The 23099-nt window shown below is 50.0% G+C and overlaps 1 protein-coding gene across 1 annotated transcript in view; it reads left to right on the forward strand.

The window, feature by feature from the left end:
* LOC138528983 (heat shock cognate 71 kDa protein-like) overlaps positions 1-23099 on the forward strand; it is an 819952-nt gene that overhangs the window by 754891 nt on the left and 41962 nt on the right. Inside the window, exon 8 of the mRNA XM_069640807.1 lies at positions 21020-21252. Within this exon, the coding sequence (XP_069496908.1) occupies positions 21020-21252 (233 nt within the window). The remainder of the gene's footprint in view (positions 1-21019; positions 21253-23099) is intronic.

Raw genomic sequence — 23099 nt, forward strand, 5'->3', positions numbered from 1 at the left:
CTCCAGGGCATCCGAGCTTGTCCAGCTCTCCCCTGAAGAAAAGAAGGAGGGGTTCCTCTATCAACGTCGAGAGACCAAGAGGAAGACGGTCCTCGCGGTACCTCTACTGGATGACATCTGGGACGAGGGGCTCTCCCTCCTCAAGAACCCGTCCACGACGCCGGCAAAAAGGGACCGATACGAAAAGATGTACCGGGTCCCCGACGCGGCCCCTCTATTCCTTAGAGCACAGCCGACCCCGGATTCAAACGTCTCGGCGGCGGCCAGGAAGAAGGCGGGGGCGAGGGGGCATCGACATCGACTTCACCGCCGGATGGTGAGGCAAAGAAGCTTGACGCGAGCCATCACGTCGGCGGCGACGACCATTACGGCGGCCAACGCCCTGGCTATCGTTGCCCGTTACGGCAGGGAACTTTGGTATAAAATCGCTCCCTTGTTGGACTTCCTGCCGGACGACAAGAAGGCAGAAGCCCTGGAAATCTTGCAAGAAGGCGAGGTGGCATTGGACCATGCCATAACGGTGGCGACGGACATCGCTGACACCGGTTTCCGCCAGTTGGGCAACGGTGTTTGCCTCAGACAGCGCGGATGGCTTAAGGCGACGGATTTCCGCCAGGACGTACAAGCCAAAGTGTTGGACATGCCCTTCGACGGGAACAACCTGTTTGGGAAGACAGTCGATGAGTCTTCAAAATGGACACGGAGACAGCCCGGGCCATGGGAGTTCTCCAGCAACGACGGCCGTCCTTTCGGAACACCAGAGGCAAGCAAGGGGCCTCCAAAGGTTCCGGCACCTACCGTGAAGCGTCCCGTTCCTCGTCGCAGGAGGCCTATAGAGGACTGGGCAAGTCTGGAGGTTCCCGCCGTCGTCGCCATGGAGGTCAAAGCGGCAAGCGGCCTCGAAACAGGACTGAACCGACCGTGGCGTCAGGCCCCCACTGAAGCACCCCGGTGGGAGGCCGGCTGGCGAAGTTCATCAGCGTGTGGGAGTCCATCTCTACCGACCGTTGGGTGCTGGAAACCCTGGCCCAGGGGCACGCCCTCGAGTTTCTAAAGAAGTGCCCTCGCGTGCCACCCGTGGCCAGGAAGGAAAACCACGTACCCCAGCTGCTGCTGGAGGTAAGGGCGATGCTCAAGAAAGGTGCCATCGAGCTCGTCCCAAAGAGACTTCAGGACTCCGGGGTCTACTCAAGATACTTTCTCGTAAGGAAGAAGACAGGAGGTTGGCGTCCCATCCTGGACCTGCGGCAACTGAACAAGTACATCAAGGCTCACGGACCTGGGGTTCTCCATCAACTTCCCCAAATCCCACGTGGTCCCTTCGCAGGTCGCCCTGTTTCTGGGAGCCAAGCTCGACACAGTGGCATGACTGGCCTTGCCGTCCAAAAGGACGAAAGCCATCCTGGGCAAGGTGCTACGCCTGCTAGCCACGGACGTAGCCAGGGTAAGAGCCATCAAATTCCTTCTTGGGATGATGTCCTCCTGCATCTATCTGGTACGCCTGTGCAGACTTCGAATGCATCCACTGCAAGAGTTCCTCGACGCACGCTGGATCCAGGCGACGGGCAGCTTCGAGGACAGGATACCGCTCAACGAGACCTTCCGACGAGCGATCCGGTGGTGGGGCACCCGCACTCATCTGACGGCGGGCGCAGACTTTCAGACCCCAGCTCACCAGGTAACGGTGACGACGGATGCCTCCCTGGAAGGGTGGGGAGCGCATACCGGAGATCTCCACGCGAGAAGCCTTTGGCTCCCGGAGGAAAAACAGCTTCATATCAACATTCTGGAGCTCCGCGCAGTGTTTTGGGCCCTCAGGTCCTTTCTTCCGTCCCTCAAGGGCAAGGTGGTGAGGATCTTCACCGACAACACCACCACGATGTTCTACATCATGAAGCAGGGTGGAACCAGATCCCCAGCCCTGTCCAAGGAAGCCCAGGATCTGTGGCACTGGGCCGTCGACCAGGGGATGTTTCTGGTACCTTTCCATCTGGCAGGGATAAAGAACACCATCGCAGACTCACTCAGTAGGGAGCTGCGCTCGTGCCACGAGTGGGAGCTATGCCAGGATCAAGTGGATCGACTCGTCAGGCTGTGGGGCAGACCCCAGGTCGATCTCTTTGTGACGAACTCCAAGTGCCAGAGGTTCGCCAGCAGGTTCCCCCAACCGAGGAGCATGGGTGATGCTTTCTCGTTCCCCTGGGACAACCTGTTCCTCTATGCTTTCCTGCCGTTGCCACTGCTACTTCGGCTCGTCAACCAGCTCAAGAGGTCCTGGTGCAGGATGATCCTCGTCGCACCGGCGTGGCCGAGACAGATCTGGTTCCCGCACCTTCTGGACTTATCGGCGTCCCCACCAGTCAAACTGCCCGTGGACGCGGATCTTCTCTCTAGAGAAGGAGACGCCATTCTTCATCACGACCCGAAGTCGCTGAACTTGCAGGCCTGGCTCCTGCAGCACTAGAGTTTGGAGGATACGATATACCGCCCGACTGCAGAGAGGTTCTTGCAAAGGCCAGGGCGTCCTCAACTCTCAAGTGTTACGGACACAAATGGAAGAGGTTCTCTGTCTGGTGCCGGGCACAGAAGATTAACCCTCTACGGATTACGGCCCTTCAAGTACTGCCGTACCTACTGTCGTTGGCCAAGGCTGGACTAGCTCACGCCTCCATCAAGATACATCTGGCTGCCATCTCCAGATACACCAGGACAACAGGAAGAGTGTCCTTGTGGTCTCATCGCCTGGTGAAGGAATTTATGAAGGGACTATTGCGCTCGTTCCCGCCGGTGAAGGCCCCAGCCCCGGCGTGGGAGCTCAACGTGGTGCTGACTAGGCTTATGGGGGCCCCTTTCGAGCCTATGCATACGGCACCGTTGAAGTTTCTATCGTGGAAAACAGCTTTTCTTGTGGCCATCACCTCCGCACGGCGCGTGGGAGAGATTAAGGCCCTATCTTGCAAGCCTCCATACTTGACTTTTCACGACACGAGGGTGATGCTCAGGACGCATCCCTCCTTCATGCCCAAGGTGCCGTCGGACTTCCACCTCAACGAGCCCTTGGTGTTACCAGTTTTCTTCCCGTCGCCTTTGTCGCCGGCCGAGAGGACTTTGCACTTGCTGGATGTAGCTAGAGCGCCGAAGTTCTACGTGGACCGCACGAAGAGTTTTCGCAAGACGTCACAGCTTTTTGTGAACTTTGGTCCTGTGAATCAAGGGAAGGCTCTCTCGAAGGCTTCCATTTCCAGATGGCTCTCCGGCTGTATCATGCACTTTCACCGGTTGGCAAACCGACCGCTGTCCGAGAGCCCATTCGACCAGAGCGATCGCTGCTACCACGGCATTCTTCTCTGGTGTGCCCCTGCTGGACATCTGCAGGGCTGCTACGTGGAGGTCGACGCACACCTTCAAGAAATTCTACTGCGTCGATCGGGATTCCAGGGAGGAGTCCAGGGTCGGCCAACCAGTGCTGCGCAACGTGTTCGCCTGAAGGGCCTGGTGAGGAGGTAAGAGTTGCTTAATGTTGAGTTTATGTATTGCTTAATGTTGAGCCTTTTGCCACCTCCCGTGGTTGTGCATGTGTGTACTGCTATGTAATCTTATATTCATGAGCATGTGAATCCATGCCAGACCCCATGCTGGAGAAGGAACAAGTTACTTACCTGTAACTGTTGTTCTCCAGCATGGGTCTGGCATGGATTCACATGTGAACCCTCCCGCCTACCCCTCTGCGGCTCTTCACTTGGTCATACTGCCACTTTACGTGCTACCAAATCTGAGGATGGCTGCCGGAGGCGAGGCTTAGGGAGAGTGCAGTCATTGGCTGTGGGCAGTATGACTCAGAGATCAGTGATTGGTTACTACTAGGAAAGACAGATCAAAAACGAAACTGATACTGATTTTTTTCTATACCGAGGATTCCCAGCCTGACGATGGGGAATATTCATGAGCATGTGAATCCATGCCAGACCCATGCTGGAGAACAACAGTTACAGGTAAGTAACTTGTTACTTCCCACTCATTGTTGCTATGTGTGTTCTAGGCTATTTTTGTGTTTAATGTCTATGGGGTTTCTCTCACCTGCATAGGAACCATCTTTATTCACATGTGTTACACAGCACCATCCGTACAGTGTCAAAGGGGTGTCGTAGCGACCCCCAAACATAAACTCCATACCCTGGGACTGACTACTGTCTCCCAGGTAATGTAAAATCCCCATTGACTTTACTAGTCCATTTTTGTGAACTAAACCAGTACAACCCATCTTACTATGGAGGTACTGGGAAGGGTTAATAGTTTTTCCCTTATGTTCATTTTCGAGAGGGTACCGTACAGTCCCTCTCTCAAAAAAAATGTCTGGCCGGTGGCAGTGGTTACTACCGTAAATATCCGACCGCAAATATTTTCCTATGAGATTTTCCCATTGTTCGAGGCTACCACATTTTCTGACAGCCTCTAAATACCGCCAGTGTATTTTAATATTCATTTTACTCCGGTAGGATTTATTTGCCAGAACTTTAATATGACTTCTTTCTCGTGTCTTTCTCTAAACTCCAAACCCAGTTTGGGGATCCTTTGTTCGTCCTTTTGGCGGGCTTCTGCCAAGAAGCCCTCCTTTCGGCACCACGGAGTCTGGGGTGGGTCCATTGTGTGGGAGGGGGGGGAGTAGGACCCCTGGACAGGGTTGCCTCAGCAACCCATGTCGCACTCTATCCTGATAGGCTGGAGGGTCACCTGCCAAGATGACCACTCCACTGTGTGAGTAACATGTAGGCTGTATGAATGGGGCTCTTTTTGTATAAAAGCAAGGTCCTGAGGACTGGAAGAGCAAGACGTCGCCACTGGAACTAACAAGCCGAAGAGGAGAGAAGCCAAAGACATCTGCAACGACTGAACCACCGGTGAAGCCCTGCTGCAGCATCTCACCACTTTTCTCCACACAACGAGAGAAGATCTTCATCTATAAGAGCCTTCTTCCCTTGAGCTGGTGGGGCCAACCAGTTTGCCAATCGCCTTCCTGGACCTGCCCTGGTCGAATCGCCAGTACTTGGAGACCGGATAGCCAGGCACCCGTCCACTCGGACCGCGATTTAAAGGAGCGTACCTTTTATTTATCGGGCAGCACCGCGGCTGGTTTCATCCCTGGGTAGTGCAGTAACTCGAACCTTTCTCCGTGACGAGAGCCTCTCTTCCTCTGCTGGATCCCCGAACTGCAGGAACTACCAAGAACAACCGCCACCGCAGGAGCCGTTTCTTCCTTTTAAAGTGTGGTAGAGCTAAAGGTGTTTTAAATCCTTTACCTACCTGTTGGATTGGCCGCCCCTCTCTCTTAACATTGTCTTTCACCTTCTGCATCCACCTTTTCAAAATCGTTAACCAAGACTTGACTGCAGCTACAAGAACATTTTGCTCCTGGGCCCTTGCCCTGTACCACTGACTCTGGCACAGGCCTACTGACTCTGGCTAAATTTGTTAGAACTGCCTTCGCTAGATTGCTTCTCAACTAGAACTGTGTTGATGCACCTACTTCTTATAACCACCCCTTGCTTCCCACTTTTAAACCTTGTGAAGTGCCATTTTGCTCAGTTTTCATTTAAGTATTTGCTATACTTATGTACTGCCTTGCCTAAACTGGTTCACAAACTCATGGGAAGTGTTGCTGGGGCCTGTAAGAAGATATTTCTATATGACTTGTGTTTTCCCTCCCTTGTAAGAAATTGCAGAGTGCCATTTGTGTTTGGTTTTCACTGTGCCGTTTTCACTCTTGCTCAGACTTGTCTACAATTTAACTAGGGAGTTGTGTATACTTTCTTTGACTGAATATAACTTGCTTAAGAACTTTGATAAACGTGTTCAACTAGAAGTGTATAAAATAAATATATATATATATATATATATATTCCTTTTTAATACAAAGCTTTGGTCAGTGGTTCCTTGTTCCATAGTACTGAAGGCCTATTGTGTAAACCCTGAATACTGCTCATCTCCCTCTTGAGATAAGTCTGACTGCTCAGCCACAGCTACCAACTAAATCTTTGTGGTATGGACTGATACCAAAGGGGATTTATTGCTCTCACCTGTAGTCCTAATCTTCAGTAGTGCTCCCTAAGGGAACTGCACAGGATTCTGCCTAACAACGTAGGAGGGCACAATCCATCCCAGATGGCAGGTGGCCTCTGTGAAGATTACTCAAACGGACTACAGTTGAGCTTGAAGTACTAAATCACCATAGATATACTGGGAACCATACCTTATACCGACTACAAAAGAAGGCATGTGCTGCTGAACACTCCCTGCTGATATACTGCAGCACACCGTGCACTGATATACCAACAGTTTGAGAGATGTCCGAAGCACTGCAGTAACTATGTGAGCATCTGTACAAACCACTCCTTAGAGACCTGAGGGCTCACATACTGAATGGACCTCGGCCCACACCTTGATCCTCGAGGTCCCGACCAGACGGGAGAACCCCATGGCTAAGTAGTTGGGTCCCACTGATCCCGTTCTAATCACGGACCTGGTCTGTTCAGCTTAGCACTTGGTAGGGGCCGTACACAAATACTGTGCCTCCAATGCAAACTATATCTGCAGACTCACACCTCCACTGGGCGGTGAAACCGCAAGGACACATCTCCATCTGGGTGCCTCACCACATAAATACTTTGAAATCTGCCAGCAACACAGTAAGAATATACTTTGGAAGCTACTGTATGAACATATCCAACGTCTTTAACCACCTAACCCCTTCATATGTACGTGCTTGTGCCAGCCGTTTCGGACGCTACGTGACACCTACAATCCATCTTTTCGGCGATGACGAAGGGAGCCAGCTCCAAGAAGAAGAAAACTGGACCTATGCACTCCTTCACAAGCAGCCAAACCCCGACCACCATGCTACCACCACTGGTTTACCCTCCAGCGGCATCCTCCAAAAACTCCAGATATGATCAACTCCTTGCCACCGTACAGAGCGGATTCATGTCCGTTAACGTGAAACTAGACGACATTGTTGCCACTATTGGTTCGCTGAAGGCTTGTGTTGACAAGGAAAGTGCACGAGTAACAGAGGCTGAGGCAAGGAATAACATCCATATAGTGGCCGTGGCGGTGTCCTTCTGTAAGGATCCCACAGCTAAAGAAAAGGGTTTCATCAGCATGCTGAGGTTGATGGTGCAGATTGGGGATGGCAGGGGAATGTGGAGACGGTTTACCCTCGGCACTAGGCTGGGCTTGTTCGGGTTGTTAAAAGTTTAAAATCATCATTCCGAGATGGCGGCCGGCATGGAGTAGACATGCCGACAGCCTGCTCCTGATCTCGAAACGGGATTAAGGAGTTTCACCACCCCTCCAACACCCTGCCGGCCTCCGAGCGAGGCTTCCAGTCTGCCCCCACCCCCTGTAGTGTGCGCACAGCCCAGCCGGGAATCCAGCGCCGGCCCCAAGTGAGGCAAAAGCAGCGGGCCCGGCACCAAACGTTGGAAACGGGCGCCGGGCAGCGGAAGAGCGTCTCACTAGGTGTGGACCAGGACGACACATACCCGCGGTCCCGGGTTCGGGCACCGGGCAGAACCCCGGGTGGGGGCGGGCAAGCGGAACACTCATCGGAAGGAGGAGTAAAGGAGGGCCCCGCAATGAGGCAGAGAGAGCGGCGGGGCCTCGGGCAGCGGCCCGCAGGGTGGGGGCGGGCAAGCGGAACACTCATCGGAAGGAGGAGTAAAGGAAGGCCATGCAATGAGGCGGAGAGAGCATCCGGGCAGCGGCCCTCAGATGGTTTTATCTGCCGGTGGGGACTGAAGAACAGTGCAACCCCTGTTGAGACAGGAGCCCGACCTGGGGCCTACTGCCGGGACAAGAGGAGGAGCCGGACGGAGACTGGAGGCTCTGGAGAGAGCGCAGTGCTGAGACGATGAGTCAGGGGCCTTGCAGGACGGTGTCTGGGGGAGCAGGCGGTCCCCGGCCACCCAGGAGGACCAGGGCTTCCCCACAGCAGCTGCTGGTGCCCGCACTCGTACAACCCCTGGGGGAGTGGGGACCCCCTCAAGGAACGCCAGGGGAGAAGCAAGTGGCTGCCCCCCTCAAAGGGACATTTCTGTAATAGAGGCATAAGAGAGGTACTCCCGGAGCATTGGAACTCCGAACCCGGAGTAGTTAACGTACCTGCAGGGCCCATAACACATAACAAGTAATAAGGGCCGGTGGAGGAGGGCTGACACTCCGGAGAGAGGGGGGAAAGCAAGGTAGCACGGAGATACCGGAGGCCCTGGGCAAGTATGCAGGCCCCCCGCTGAGTTACTCTAATAAAAGCTCACAAAGGGTCCCCCAGAAAACGAATCAATCAAACAAATAAAGAAATCAGCCAAAAAAAAAACCTGCAAGAAAGGGAACGATGGCCTCAAGTCCTAAAGGGAAAAGTGGAAAGGCAACGCAGCCTCTGAGTGATACACAAGGCACACTCCACTCCTTTTGGCCGATGCAGGATATGGGAGAGAAGGTACCAAGGGCAGCCAAGAAGGGGCAAGGGAGAGAGGGACGCCAGAAGTGCCGCAGAACTGACCCTGGTTATGAGACAGGACTTCCTAGGGGAAATACAAGCACTCCAAACCAATCTTGCCAAGACGTTCCAGGATCAATTCCAGCTCATGCGCTCAGACCTGAACGAAGCCCTAGGAGAGATCAAGTGCGACATAAGACAACTGGGTGAAAGAACAGATCTCCCGGAAAGGGGTCTCCAGGAAATGGACAAGGAAACTACTGCTAATAGCGAGGCCATAGAGCGCCTCGACGCAGTGACCCAAAACCTGGAAATTCAGATGGAGGACATTGAAAATAGGTCTGGAAGGATTAACATAAGGGTGAAATTGCTGCCAGAAACTGTCCCGGATAAGGAGTTGAAGCAGGAAGTCCAGAGGATCTTTACTGAAATACTGGGGGAGTTTACCCCGGATAGAATTGAGCTAGACCTCATCCACAGAGTTGGTAGGCTGGTCAGGGGGCCCACCTCGAAGCCAAGGGATTTGCTGGCCGCATTTGCTAGATACGCTCAGAAGGAGGCAGTTCTTCAGGCGGCAAGGAGAAGGAACCAATTATGTATAAAGGCCAACATATAGCATTTTATCAAGATCTGGCCAACAGCACCCTGATAAAGAGGAGACAGATGGCCCAGGTTCTGAAACACTTAATGAACGCGGAATCCGCTACAAATGGACATTTACATTCGGCCTAGTGTTTGACTTGGAAGGGCACCAGAAACGCATAACGTCAGTATACGAAGGGGCCAATGTGCTACCGATCGATCTAGAGGAAGGGCCCCCGGGAAACGGAGGGCAGACTACCAGCAGCAGGCCAAGGCCAAGATCGTGGGAATGGTCAACAGTGGGGGGACAAAAGGAGAATGGGCCCGAGTGGAAACGGACCGCCACCGAAGGCAAGTGGTAAAGGACCCACTATGGGCACGGGACTGGTGGCACTGGAAGAGTCCTAACAGAAAGAAGCATACAAGGGGTGGTGGACCTCTAAAGGGGACAGCAAAGCGGGGCAGGGAGTTTAACATCTTGGGGTCAGAAAGGGCGATGAGGCCCGGTGGGGAGAGAGGGAAGGAGTGGAGGGGGTCGAGAACCCAGTCAGGGAGGGGGTTTGGAGGGTAGGGGAGAGAATTGGGACAGGTGGGGGTAGAGGCGACACGAGGGGAGAGTAAAGGGGAGAGACATGGGCAAAGAGACATGGGGCACCTGCACGAAGAAGGGGGGGATGGAGGACCTAAGTTGGATCAGGGGTGGGGCAGGACGGTTAAATATTCAAGTGGGTAACACAATGTTAGGGGGCTCAATACCCCCCTTAAGCCGAAAAAATTTGAACAATTCACGAGAAAAGAGGGCACGGATATCTTGTGGTTACAGGAAACGCACCTCCTACATAAGGACCAAGGGCCGCTAAAGTTGAGGGGGTTCATTCAGATCTTGCATGACTCCGGGAGGAGCAAAGCTGGGGGAGTGGCCCTAGCCATTAAAAACACGGTGGATTTCAGAGTTGTTGAAACCATGCGAGACAAGGAGGGTAGATATATTATTTTCAAGGGAACGCACCAGGATCTCCCCTATACCATGCCAGTAGTGTAGGCATGGTGTCAAATAATCCTGATGGGGACCTTAACATAGCTTGGGATCGTGAGCAGGATAGAATGGGGGGTCCGGCGAGGGGTGAGGGCGTGGTGATGTCAGCTGAATTAAGGGACAGGATCGGGAGGGCTGGGCTACGGGATGTATGGTGGGAGTTGGAGGGGGATGAAGAGGGCTATACTTTCCTATCAGGAGTCCATGGGTCTCAATCGCGATCGACTGTGTGTGGGTCTCCGTGAGTCTGATGGGTAGGGTCGGGGAAGTGAAGATGGGCCCCATTGGGATAGCGGACCACAAGATTGTGTCTATACAAATGGATCTGGGGCGTAAGGAAAGAGGGGTGTGGGGATGGAATTACCCGAAGTTCTTACTGAGGGACCTGGTCATTAGAGAGGAAATGGAAGGGAAGATAAAAGGCTTCTTCACGGATAACAAGAGAGGGGACACGAGGTAGGACATAAGATGGGACTCCTTCAAGGCCACGCTCACTGGAGAGTTAATAGCAGCAAGGTCTCAGATAGAAAAGCAGCTGAAGGAGCTAGAAACGCAGCTGGAAACGGAGGTAGAGGCGGCGAGAATGAGGGCGGGCACAACTCATCCAGGGCCGCCATGAGGGAGTATAGAAGGGCTCTAGGACAACTAGAAGTCCTCCGAACAAAAAAAGCCAAAGGGGCACTGCTCTCCGTTCACCAATCACAGAGGACGAAGTGAGGAGGGTAATTGGTAAACTGCCGTCAAATAAGGCCCCGGGCCCAGATGGTTTCAAGTGGTCCCCTGTTCGGGTCCGCTATTTGGGAGTTGCTGTATTCAACGACAAACGTACATTATATACGGCAATCATGAGGAACTCCTGCAGATACTAACTACTAAGTTACAGTTGTGGACCAAACTCCCTATCTCTCTATATGGCTGAGTGGCTCCCCTTAAAATGATAGTCCTCCCCAACCTAGTGTACTGTTTTGGTAACATCCCATCTGGCACGGTAAAGCTTTATTCATGAGGCTTCAGTCGCTCGCCACCTCGTTCGTGTGGGGTGGGAAAACCGCCAGGATGAACTGGGTCAAACTAGTGGAGCCGTTTTCGAGGGGTGGCATTTCAGCCCCAGACTTTGAATTATATTACTTAGTGGCTCAGGCACAATTCGCCAAACATTGGTTTGACATTGACGACACGGCTACACATATCCCCATAGAGAAATATGCTGCCTCCCCCTCAGATGTTCGATTGACCATTTTTTGCCCCAATCATAAAGATTCTTATGAGTTTGATCCGGTAAGCACTACTGTACACGCATGGTCCAAAATACATGAGAGAATTGGACTAGAGATCCGGAAATCCCACTGTGGGACTTCCCTAGCATTACTCACACATTTGATAAAGCCCTACAAAGGCTCTGGGATCCGACCAAAGAACTTAAAATGCTGGATATGTTCCCTGGGGGTTGAACTGAAAGATTTTGTGGACACGGTGGGAGGTGGGCAACTTAAACGATTCCAGTACCACTGTATGAAGGCCGCCTTTGCTGCTAAGTGGCCAACATCCCCTGCTGAACCTCCTACCCATGAATGCACAATGGCAATAACAGCGATTGAGGGGCGGAGGAAAGGGGTTTCGATGCTGTACACCCTAGTTCAATCACACTCAAGCTACTGTAACACCATGAAGGAGACTTGGGAGCGGGACTTGGGGACCGAACTGAGCGGGGTACAATGGCTCAGATAGTGTCAACTTACGAGATCCGTTTCCCTGAACTCTGGACTGCGATGAATTCAATTCAAAATACTTAACCAGCTACACTACACCCCTGCTAAGTTAACTAAGTTTGTGGAGGGTTGCACAGGAAAATGTTTGAAATGTGATGCACCAAACGCAGATGCTTATCATATGTACTGGTCGTGCCCCTTAGTGGCTAGATTTTGGGGTGAGGTTGCAGACATCCTGGAGGAAATCAGATGAATCCCTGCATCCGTGTCTCTGTGCCCACCTTGCCCCCCCCTTGTCCACGTGTCCCCCACCCCCTCCAATCTTTCTCTGTACCCCCCACCTTGTCCAATATGTCTCCCCACCTCCTCAACCTTTTTTCTCAGCACTTACTCTTATCATCTGTCCCTGTGACCACTGATAATAGCTTGTCTGTCCCCCCTTTTTCCCTTTTGCCTTATCCTCCCATTCCCTCCCCTGCACTATCTTGAACTGTCTTCGAACAATTTTAGATAGCCACTTGTTTGTTCCTCACTTTACCACTTTCATTCCTTTACCCCTACCTCTTCTCCAACCCCGCCTCCTCTTGGCACTCTTGCACTGCAACAATTGTCGTCAGGGATAGTAATGTTACTGCTAGTTTTGTCTCCTTCTCCCCCCACCCTCCACCTTTCCCTTATTGTTCCATGAACTTGTACTATCTGTTATGATTGATAGTTATTTTTCACATTCTGATCTGTTTCAAGGACATTGTAAGAATGTATTTGCTTTCTCCCATGCTGCCTCCCTCCTTGAAGCGCTTTGAAACAGATTGTGTATAGGTGCTATACAAATTAACAATTATATCATATCATATCCCCAGAACCCCTGAAATACCTGTTTGGGGACATTGGCAAGGTGGCCGAGACTGCTTGACGATTATTTAATGTTGCTTGTGTGGTTGCAAAACGCTGTATATTAAAATGCTGGAAATCTGTTAATGCACCTTGAAGAGAAGACTTCCTCAAGGACCTCACAATAGTTAATGATTGTGGAGAGCAATTTGTATTAGCTGTAGTGGCAACCTGCCACCCGAAAGACATCTGGGATCCATTTAGGGGCTATTTATGTAATATACTATCGGACAATTGGGGTCATTACGAGGTAGGAGGTAGCCATGGTGCTGCTAGCACCATGGCTACCCCCTTACCGCATTCCGGGTCCGGGTTCCCGAAATAGGGATTTACCGGGTCATTCTAACCTTGGAGGACCCGCCAAGTCCCCATTCCGGCAACCATTCCCCATTCCCATTCGAGTCCCTATAGGGCTCGAATGGGAATGGGGATGGAGCTAATAACGGTACCGCAATATGTGGTACCGTTATTAGCTCTGAAGTCCCTTAACGGGTCCCTTCGATAACGCCTGGTAAAACCAGGTGTTAAGGAAAGGACCCGCTAAGGGACCTCGGAATAGGGTGGTAAGGGATTACCGGCACTTGTGTCCTTACCAGTGCCGGTAATCCCTTACCACCTACCTCGTAATGGCCCCCCAATGACTTCACGCCCTCGTCGACACCTTGACCGGTCATATAATATTTAATGTGCTTTCAGATACCGGTATGTTGTACTTGTTGAGATACTCTGTTGAATCTGTAACGGCTCTGCTCTGATGTGACTCTCTATAAAATAAAGTAAAAAAAAAAAAAAGAATAGCAAATGTGAGATCTGGGAGAGAGACTTTATGCCAGCCTCGCTTAAGTGCGAATCGCAAAGGGCCAGCCACAGGGCGAGACATTATAGGTATAGAAAAGGGGACCACTACATGGTCAGACCACATAATGGACAGTGCCGGGGCAACTAACAAAGATGCTGGTACGACAAAAATAAAATCGAGGATATTTCCAAGCCGATGCGTGGGATAGTCGATCAGCTGGAAAAAGCCCAAATTCTCCATAGAGAGCGAGCATTGTTTAGCCAACAAGCCACCGTTTTGTTGGAGGGAGATTAAAATCGCCCATAATAACCAAGTTGGAATATTTCTGAAGGAGCAATTAGTAATTAGCCTAGGAAATTCCTCACAGAACCTCCTGTCGTAGCCGGGAGGGTGATATATTAATAGTACATACAAAGTGCTAGAGGCAGACATAGACATGCTGACCAAAATCACGTCCATGTTAAGATCATGCACCAAAGGCATAGTGCGAGTTTGAAACTTTGACTTAAAAACCACAGCAACACCGCCGCCCATACGGGGAGACTCGCGGTCACACCTGAGAAAGTCATAGTCAGAAGGTAGCAAATGAATAATTACAGGATCAGAGTGAGGGCCCAACCACGTTTCATATATAACTGCCAGATCAGGCTGAAGATCCTCCAGCAGATCCCGACAGCTTAAAGCATGAGCAGCCAGAGAATGGGTGTTTAATAGTAGGCCACATACCTGAGAAGTAGAGACAGACAAAGGGGCAAAATTGCTGGGGAGGATAGTAGAAGATAGCGCTAATGCAAGCAGCTCATCTCGCATTAAGCAACAAGCTTGTGACAAAGAGTTAATGCTGTGACGCATCCTAGGCCCGTACTCGGGTCAGACGGGCACAGGGCAAAACAGCTGACCCATAAGTGCCGGGGACAGTCTACAACGAAGCGCAGGAACGCCTATTAGTCACAGAAAGGGGACTGACCGCGTAGCGGTAGTCCACCAACAATGCATAACACTTCTCAATGCAGCAGTGCAGAAAGTTACAATTTCAGCATATTAAAATTATTAAAACACAAGGTTTAAAATGAGCAGCCCCGTAGCAGCAATAATGGGCCAGAAATTATTAGCAGACCGAGTGGCTATAAAATGGAATCCTAGAACAGGACACCTTAGCTCTCGTTCTCAAGGTTTAGACTCTTGAACTGGGACCATTTGGGGATAAAGTAAGTGGCTGACCATTTAAGCGCTTGTCTCTTCATGTCTGCTGGTTTTAGAGTTTGAGCTGAATTCCCTGGAGCATGTTTGGAATTTGGAGCTGTACCAAGTTCGAACAATGACCAGGGGAATTATGATCACTTTTAGAGAGATCAACCACCCTCATGTCTTGCTATCAGTTGGGCCCCTCATAGCATTGTAAAAATGTACTAAAATAAGGCTACCACAGAATTTAAATGACACTTTAGTTATTAAAATTATGCCAGTATTTAAAAGGTTCTCTATAGCAAGGATATCTAATTTCATTTAACTCCAGATTATAATGGCCCCCATATTGCGTCCCCTTGAAGATCTTTTAGCACGTTAGTGAACACACATAAAACCATCCATCCGTAGAGGAGATTCAGCCCATGAGTCTTGCAAGAAGGCCATTTCCAGGGTTGTTACAAATGTTAGTAAATACCTGATCCTCTATTTATGAAGAGAGTCTCGCTATATTCCAGCTACCAATACTCTCTGGATGAAGACCATACATTTCCTGATTCCTATGATGGTGTTGGAGTCAGTCGATGTTCATATTACTTAGTTCCTCAAACCTGTTTGAACATGGGACCGCTACATGGGAGCCAAAAGGTCCTTGTATGGAGCATAAACGAGGCTGCTGATTCATGCGTCTCTTGTGGATCTTGTTATTTGGCTCTAGTTCCGTCTCGCAACCAACCAAGCCGGTGTTGCGAACATTCCTATGCATTGAAGGATTGAAATCTCTTTGGGAATTCCTCGTTGGCTGGTTCATAGGAGTACCATTCTTTGTTGTGTGTGGGTATAACTATTTGGCTCCCCTCGCCTCCTATTGGCTTGGAGGATCTCACACCCTCTTAGGGATTGTCGAAAAACCCTAGTGGGAATTCCTTTATCTGAGAAATGGTTGTGAGATCATACTTCAGGGATTTTAAAATAGTTTAAAAAAATGTAGGCTATCTACAAGTGATGACCACGTACTCTTCCTCATGACTCTGTCCCTGTGTCCACCCACAACACCCTGCTAGCCATGAGGATATGTTGGCCAGGCTCCCAAAATGCCTGTTAGAGCATGTATTTATTTATTTCTTCATTTATATAGCACACATAACCCAGAGGCATCTAGGCGCTTTTTGCTTAAGAAGTCAGTTACAGAGGTTACTTGTAGCAAAAGAGTTAACAGTCATTGCAGAAATGTAGAGCTTACATAATTATGTCACACAAGTAGCAGAGTTCTTTTGCGTTGGTTTACAGGTCACTTACAGGCGAGAGTTACAAACAAAACATGAAGCAGTTGCATAGGTTGTATTTTTATAGAGAATTCAGGCAAGAACGTGTAAGTAATGGCTGATGGCTGTCTGTGCTATAGTCACCCTTAAGTTAGTTACAATCTTGGGCGAACAGCCAGGTTATGAGGCCTTTACGGAAGGAACACAAAGAGGATCAGTCCTCAGGGCCACAGGCATGGAATTCCAGTGTTTGGCCGCAATCACTGGGAAGCTTCATCCGCCCGCATTTTTCCATCTGGACCTGGGGATGGCGACTTGGCCCTCAGAAATTGAAGAAGTGGGACTGATGGACTGTGTTTTCGAGACTTGACTTACAAGGTAAGCTTGGGCGCTATTGTATAGATATTTGTGAGTCAGTGAGAGGGTTTTGAATTTGATCCGATCTCGGAGTGGAAGCCAGTGGATGTTACGTCTGGCTATGGAGATGTGTCTGTGTTTAGGGATGTTGAGAGCGGCTCTAATGGCGTTGTTTTGCACTATTTGTAATTTGTTAATGTTTCGGGCGTTGGTGCCTGCAAAGAAGGAGTTGCAGTAATCGATCCTTGATAGGATAAGTGCTCTGGCTGAGGTGATGCAGTTGTCTGTGGATAAGAAGGGTCTACTGGCTCTGATTAATTTGGAGGTGTAGGCTGCGGAGGAGTCTATGGCATTAACGTGTGTGGTTAGGGTGAGTGAAGAGTCAATGTAAATACCTAAGATTTTTACCTCTTTAGCTACAGTAATGGGGTTGTCGTCAATGTTGAAGGATTTGTATAGTTGGGGTCGTTTATTCAGTTTAGATTGGCTACCGATGATGAGTAGTTCAATTTTATCATCGTTGAGACAGAGCTAGTGTTGCGCCATCCAAGCTTGTATAGTGAGGAAGCATGGGTACTCCCTTTGCTAAAAAAAACACTTGACCCTAATGTTCCCACCAACTACCGGTCTATCACTACGGTTCCCTTTCTCCTAAAAATACTCAACAGAGTAGCTTACTTACAGATACAAAAATTCCTTGAATCCAACAAACTACTAGGCCTCCGGCAGTCAGGCTTCCACCCTGGCCACAGAACGGAAACAGCCCTTTTAGACCTCAAAATCCAAATGCACCAAATCAAATACTAAGGGGACTTAGCGATTCTCCTCCTACTTGACCTGTCAGCAGTGTTCGACCTAGTTAATCATAATATACATACTATGTCAACACCTGGCTGCTCACTTCTCGACCAAGGCCATACAGTGGATTGAATCATTCCTATCTAACCGCACAATGGGAGTTTTCTCCACATCGGCAGCAGCCGTACCGGCCCCTGTCTTGTGTTGAGTACCCCAAGGCTCGTGTGTCTCTGTATAATGTGTTCACCAACCACTCATTGATCTCCTAGACAAACTGGGTGTCATGTATACTAACTACACGCATGACTCCCAATTACTCCTACCAATCACCTGAACCTATGACACCAACTCTAACCTACTAAATAAAATCTTCCTTTAGGTTATCCGGCACTTTGCTAGATGAGAAGGAGTTATTGATCAGAGTTGTGCTGAAGGGCGCAAGCTCATTGAAGCAGTCTTTTAAAATGGTGCTTCACCTTGCAGATCAGTGAGTTGGCGCCTTCTACCTGATCCTGTCTAAGTGGCGGCATTCCCGTAAGTACCGCAACTAGAGCGGTTGCTTGAGAAGGCAGATGTAAACCGAGTCCCGTGCATGTTGGATGGACAACGGAAAACCCCCTACAGGGCCATAAGCAAATCTGCCGTAGAGGCCACCACCCCTCGATCCCCAGATCTCGATATGTCACCCCTCAGGACTTCCTTCCACTTAAAGACAAACATCCTATGAGGAAGGCTATTCGTCTTGACTGCAGCGATTGCGTGGGGATCTACTTCCTGCATGACTGAATTGTTGGGAAACAATAGGGCAGATTTAACTGCCTTCTGCCTTCCCTCTTCTGATAAGCAGGGTGATGCAACAAGATTGCTTATTTTCAAAGTGTGTGCCTCTACCTGGGCTTCTAGTTTGACACAATTCTCCATCAGACTGCTTGCATTGGCCTGAAGTTTACTCCTTCATTAGTTTTATCAAGCACCAATTTAAATATGCCCATCACTTCCTTCATAATATTCAGCTGGTTAGCACAAAGGCCTCAGCTCTCCAGACAACTGACATTGGAGATATTATTACCAGATATGGAGCATACAGGGGTAGGTGGCTGCTCCAAGCAGAGAGATCGCTCCTGGGCTTGTGTTTGCAGACTAGGGGGCGCACTTCTGTATGCTCCTATGAGCTCTGCAAAAGTACTCCTAATAGGGATATGTAATATGCCAACAATATGTATGCTCCACAAAGTTCTGAGATTGACAATACTCATTTCGTGCAATCTGCAAGTCCTGCAGTCTGCTCTGGCTGCTTCAAACCGACAACTGCCCTCTCCCCCTGGTCTCCCCTGGCCACCAAAAAGAAACATACTTGGGATTGTTTTGATTCTAAAATTAGTTAATCAAAGTTCCAGTATTGGCTGATGATGTGAGTGCCTGACTGCAGAAACTAACAGGTTTTGGAAACCTGATTGATTGGGATGCCTTGGAAGGACTGACTCCAGGTGCGAAGTCGGTATATAAAGATGATTTGGTTCTCCCCTTCGCAGAAGGCTTGCCACAGGAGGACATAATTTTTGGCTGTTTCTCAACCTCAGTCTGATCATCCAAAGGTACAGCAACATCGGAGTTTGGGACATAATTACGCTCAGGCGCTGTTGGGGCACTGAGAACAGCTGACGTTACCCCAAAAAATATCAGAAGAGCCCTCTTTAGCTAGACTTTTTGTTTTCCCTAGGGGAACTCTCTGTATGCATTGAGTCCATCTTGCTGCCTATTCTCAGCCTCTTTGTATTTTTCCTAGGCTCCAGAGAGGAAGTAGGCCCAAATAGGGTCTTCCGCTTGCCCATTAAGATGAAATCTACAGCAGCCAATTACAATAGTTGTTCAAATCGTGTGCACCACTTCTTGCGCCTGCTCCTCCATCACACACTGTTAGGCAGAATTATATGCAGTACCCTTTGGGAACACCACACACATTAAGACTACAAGTGACCATACAAATTCACCTTTGGTACAAGCCTGTACTACACAGTTAAAGTGGTAGCATTGGCTGAGCAGCCAGACTTATCTCAAGAGTAAGTGAGCAGTATCAAATAGTTACACAAAGCACAGCAATTATTATGATTCAAACAAACACTGACTCAAGGTTTTCAAGTAAAAGAATATACATTTATTTTACTCTTCAGTTGTATAACATTTCACTATTATTAAAGCAGTCTAAAAATCACACTCTTAATACACCACACCGCTCCTAATAAGTTCCAGACAAGTTAAGCTCACAAAATGAAGTGGGAGCAAAATGGCACTCCAGCAATTTAAAAGGGAGGGAAAGACAAAGTTAATAGAAATTGCAGGGCAATTGAGCAAGAGAAACTACAATGATAGAATCAGGAAAAAAAGGCTTAGGGCCAAAGTCACTAGGTCAAAAGTCTTTTGCTCATGATCACACGGTGCAGGGTAGTTTGCGGTAAAGTTCGTGCCACGAGTTCCGGACTGAGTTGGTCCGCAGAAAAGTTAGTTCAAAGGGAAGAGAAGGACAAGCCCTCAGATTGGAGAAAGATTTCACACACTTTCCCCGCGGCTGAACGAAACGAACATCCAGGTTTGCACAGTACCTTTAAACGGCGAGGGAGCTGTAGCTGAGGCGGACGTTCAAGCGACTGTCTGACTGACAAGAAGTAGGAAGACTGGACGGACCTGCACTACACAGGGAAGAAACCAGCAGCAGAGCAAAGCAACAAATAAAAGGTGCGCTCCTTAAAACCCAAGCAGGGTCCGACCTTCCTGACTATCCGGCCCACTGTAGCGCTGTACAGCGAATTCGACCAGCGGAGGGGTCCTGGCTTGAAGTTTGTGCGAACTGGTTGGTCCCACCAGCTCAAGGGAAGAAGATCCCTCGAGGATCCTCTCTTGTCGTCGGATTCTGAAGATTCGGACCTGCAGCAGGGCTTCACCGGGCGGTTCACTCTTTGTAGGCCTCTTTTGTCAGCTCCTCATTGGTTCTTTCGTTCCAGTGGCGACTCTGCCTTTCCAGTCCCAGAGACCTGCTTTTTCTGCAGTTTTCCTCCATTCATACAGCCTGGCTGTCAATCACACAGCAGGGTGGCTGTCCTGGCAAGGACAGTCCCCCAGCCAATCAAACAGTAGTGCGACTTGGGTTACCAAGGGAACCCATGGCAGGGGTCCTAAGACCCATCCCTCACATCCTGCCTACCCAGACATTCAGGCACCTTAAGGAGGGCTTCTGTGCAGAAGCCCGCGAAAAGACATCGAACAAAGGGACCAACCCTGGTTTGGCGTGCAGAGTAAAACACAAGAAATACTTACAAAAAGAAATGGTGAATAAACCCAGCTGGAGCCGAAATAAAATATATTTGGTTAAAGAGGCTAATACAATAGCCTAAAACAATACCATGGTTATTTAAGATAACCGCGGTATGAAAAATAGGGTAGTTACCACTGCCACCAGCCAAGTCTTGATGAAAAGGGAGCGAAATAGTAGTCAGTACCCAGAAAAATGGAGTCAGTGGGAAGTCTGAAAGACAACCCTGTGTCACTGCACTGAAGGTGCTGTGTAACACACAAAAAAATGATGCCCATGGAATAGAGCCAGAGCCCAAGATCACACAAATGGTAAAAACACACACAGCAGAACACATGTAAGAGTTGGAAAAAAGGCTCACATGCTTACCAAGTGAAAAAAAAACTTAGAAATCCAGCAAATCTGCTGAGGGACTCAGTAGGTAAGGGAAATTAGACATTTTGGAGAATCCTCCCTAACACACACAGACGCAGGTATGGGGCAGGTGGGTGATCAAGGACATTTTGATAACTCATATATGCTCCTAAATGTCGTGGACACTAATGGTACTTCATGGAATAACTTGATCCCTTTCAACCTGTTTGCTTTCTTGCCTACAGGCCGCCTGAGTAAGGAGGAGATTGAGCGTATGGTGCAGGAAGCTGACCAATACAAAGCAGAGGACGAGATACAACGGGAGAAGATTTCAGCCAAGAATTCCCTTGAATCGCTGGCCTTTAACATGAAGTCCACAGTGGAAGATGAGAAATTAAAAGACAAGATCAGTGCAGAAGACAAGCAGAAGATTTTGGACAAGTGCAACGAGGTCATCTCCTGGCTGGACAGGAACCAGGTGAGGAGCATTAGGCCTTAATGTTTACCTCTAGCCTTGTATCACTAAACACTCTTGAAACTGCCCCTCCAGGTTGCCTGAGGTGTAACCACTGTTACCTTAAACAGAGCCCTGCTCTTCCTTTTCACTGACCCCCACACCTTTGTGGAACTTGAAACCCTACTGGTCCTGCTGAAGCTTTCTTTCTGTACTGCTGTGCGCTTTTGAATCAGCCTGCTCCTTCTCTGGTAATACATTGCTCTTCCTCTGTTAAATCAGGGCCAGTCTCGGCCAGCATGTCGGCTGAGACGGGCTTCAGTATGTGCCCCTATTGCGACAACTCCTTTCCGGCATCGGACCCGCACACGCTGTTCGGCGTGCAACACGCTTACACCTCGATCACTCAATAACCAACGCATGGTGGAGGTAGCTCTTCTACAGGTCTCCGCCCAAACACCTCAAGGAGTACGTGTGCAGAAAATCCTGGCCCATGGTATGTATACTATTTTGGAAAGCACCCGCAAGGGGGACTCCTTCCCTGGGAAGACCCCGAGCGGGAGGGATCACTCAGATCCTACCACCAGTCAAGGCACCAAGGCTCCCAGAGCTACCGGTTTACTGACCAAGGGATCCAAGGATCCTCCTGGGCCAAGGACTGAGGGGCCCAAGGGCTCTTGTATCGGGGAAATATCCAGAGGAGCCTTGCTCTGGTATCTGGCCTCTGCCTGAGGGGGCGCCTACACCTAGGGCAGGAAGCCTCTCAGGTCCACACCTGAGGTGCAGAAGGGGCCGAACTTACTCTAGAAGGCAAACAGGTGTAGGCACGTGCAAGTACCTCAGCGGACATGCAGTTCCCGCACTTGCCAGCCCAAGACAAAATGGCTTCACTAACTGACAAAATGGCCCTTGCATGGAGGCACGCCCTTCCCATTCAGACAGCTTGCAGGCAGTCACACCTCCAACACACAGACAAGAGTTTGCTCCACGGATGGAATGGTCATCCATGCATACCCCCAGATGCCATGGTGTACAGGCCACCCGGTCTTGTCATTGTCTGTGCGTTACACTGAGGCGAATTATATGCAATCCAGGCACAGGCAGAGCTCAGCCTTCTGGCCCAGCGACCCCTGTGGCACCAGCGGCTCAGGAACGCTCCACTCCGGCATGCGAAGAGCGCTTTTTTGACAAATGTATGGCGCTAATGAAGTCTCCGCAAATGGCGGACATTTTGAAGGGCATAATACAGAAGATGATTCCACCTCAACCTTTGGCCCCAGTACTGCTGCAACTTGTGCCGGTTCCAGTGCATTTGCTCTGCCCCCTGAGGCTCCAGTGCTGTAGACTCCAGCGCCGGGGCAGCCCACCACTCCGGTGCACTCTCCACTGCCTCCAACTCCACAGGTCCAGGAGATACCTCCGGCGACCCCGTCTGGCGACGGCACGGATCAGGGAATCGCTGACCCCATCTCCAAGGATCGGGGGGCTACGGACAAGGCAGACACAGATGAGGAGGAAGACGCTGATACCTCAACCCAAGCATTCCATGACAGCCGCCTGAGGCGGGGTTCTTGCAGAGGTACTGGCCATTAGAGCTTGGGCATTCCTTTACAAAAGGATGTGTCGACACTAGCAAAAAAGGGTTGGGTTAAACCACACTCGACGCAGACCACCAACAAGTGCTTGGACGTTATCTACTGGCAGGCTGAGGGGGATACCCTGCTGCTCTATGTCCACCCTCAGTCGGATTTCCGCGGTTATAGCGGCGGCATCCGTGAATGCCAATCGCAGGCTTCCACGTGTCAATCTTGCTGGATAAGGAGGACAAATTTCTGTGTATCCCTTTAAAATTCCATGCTCTGGTTGTCTCC

This window comes from Ambystoma mexicanum, chromosome 1q (assembly GCF_040938575.1).
Source record: "Ambystoma mexicanum isolate Mex_15411 chromosome 1q, UKY_AmexF1_1, whole genome shotgun sequence".
NCBI classification, from domain to species: Eukaryota; Metazoa; Chordata; class Amphibia; order Caudata; family Ambystomatidae; genus Ambystoma; species Ambystoma mexicanum.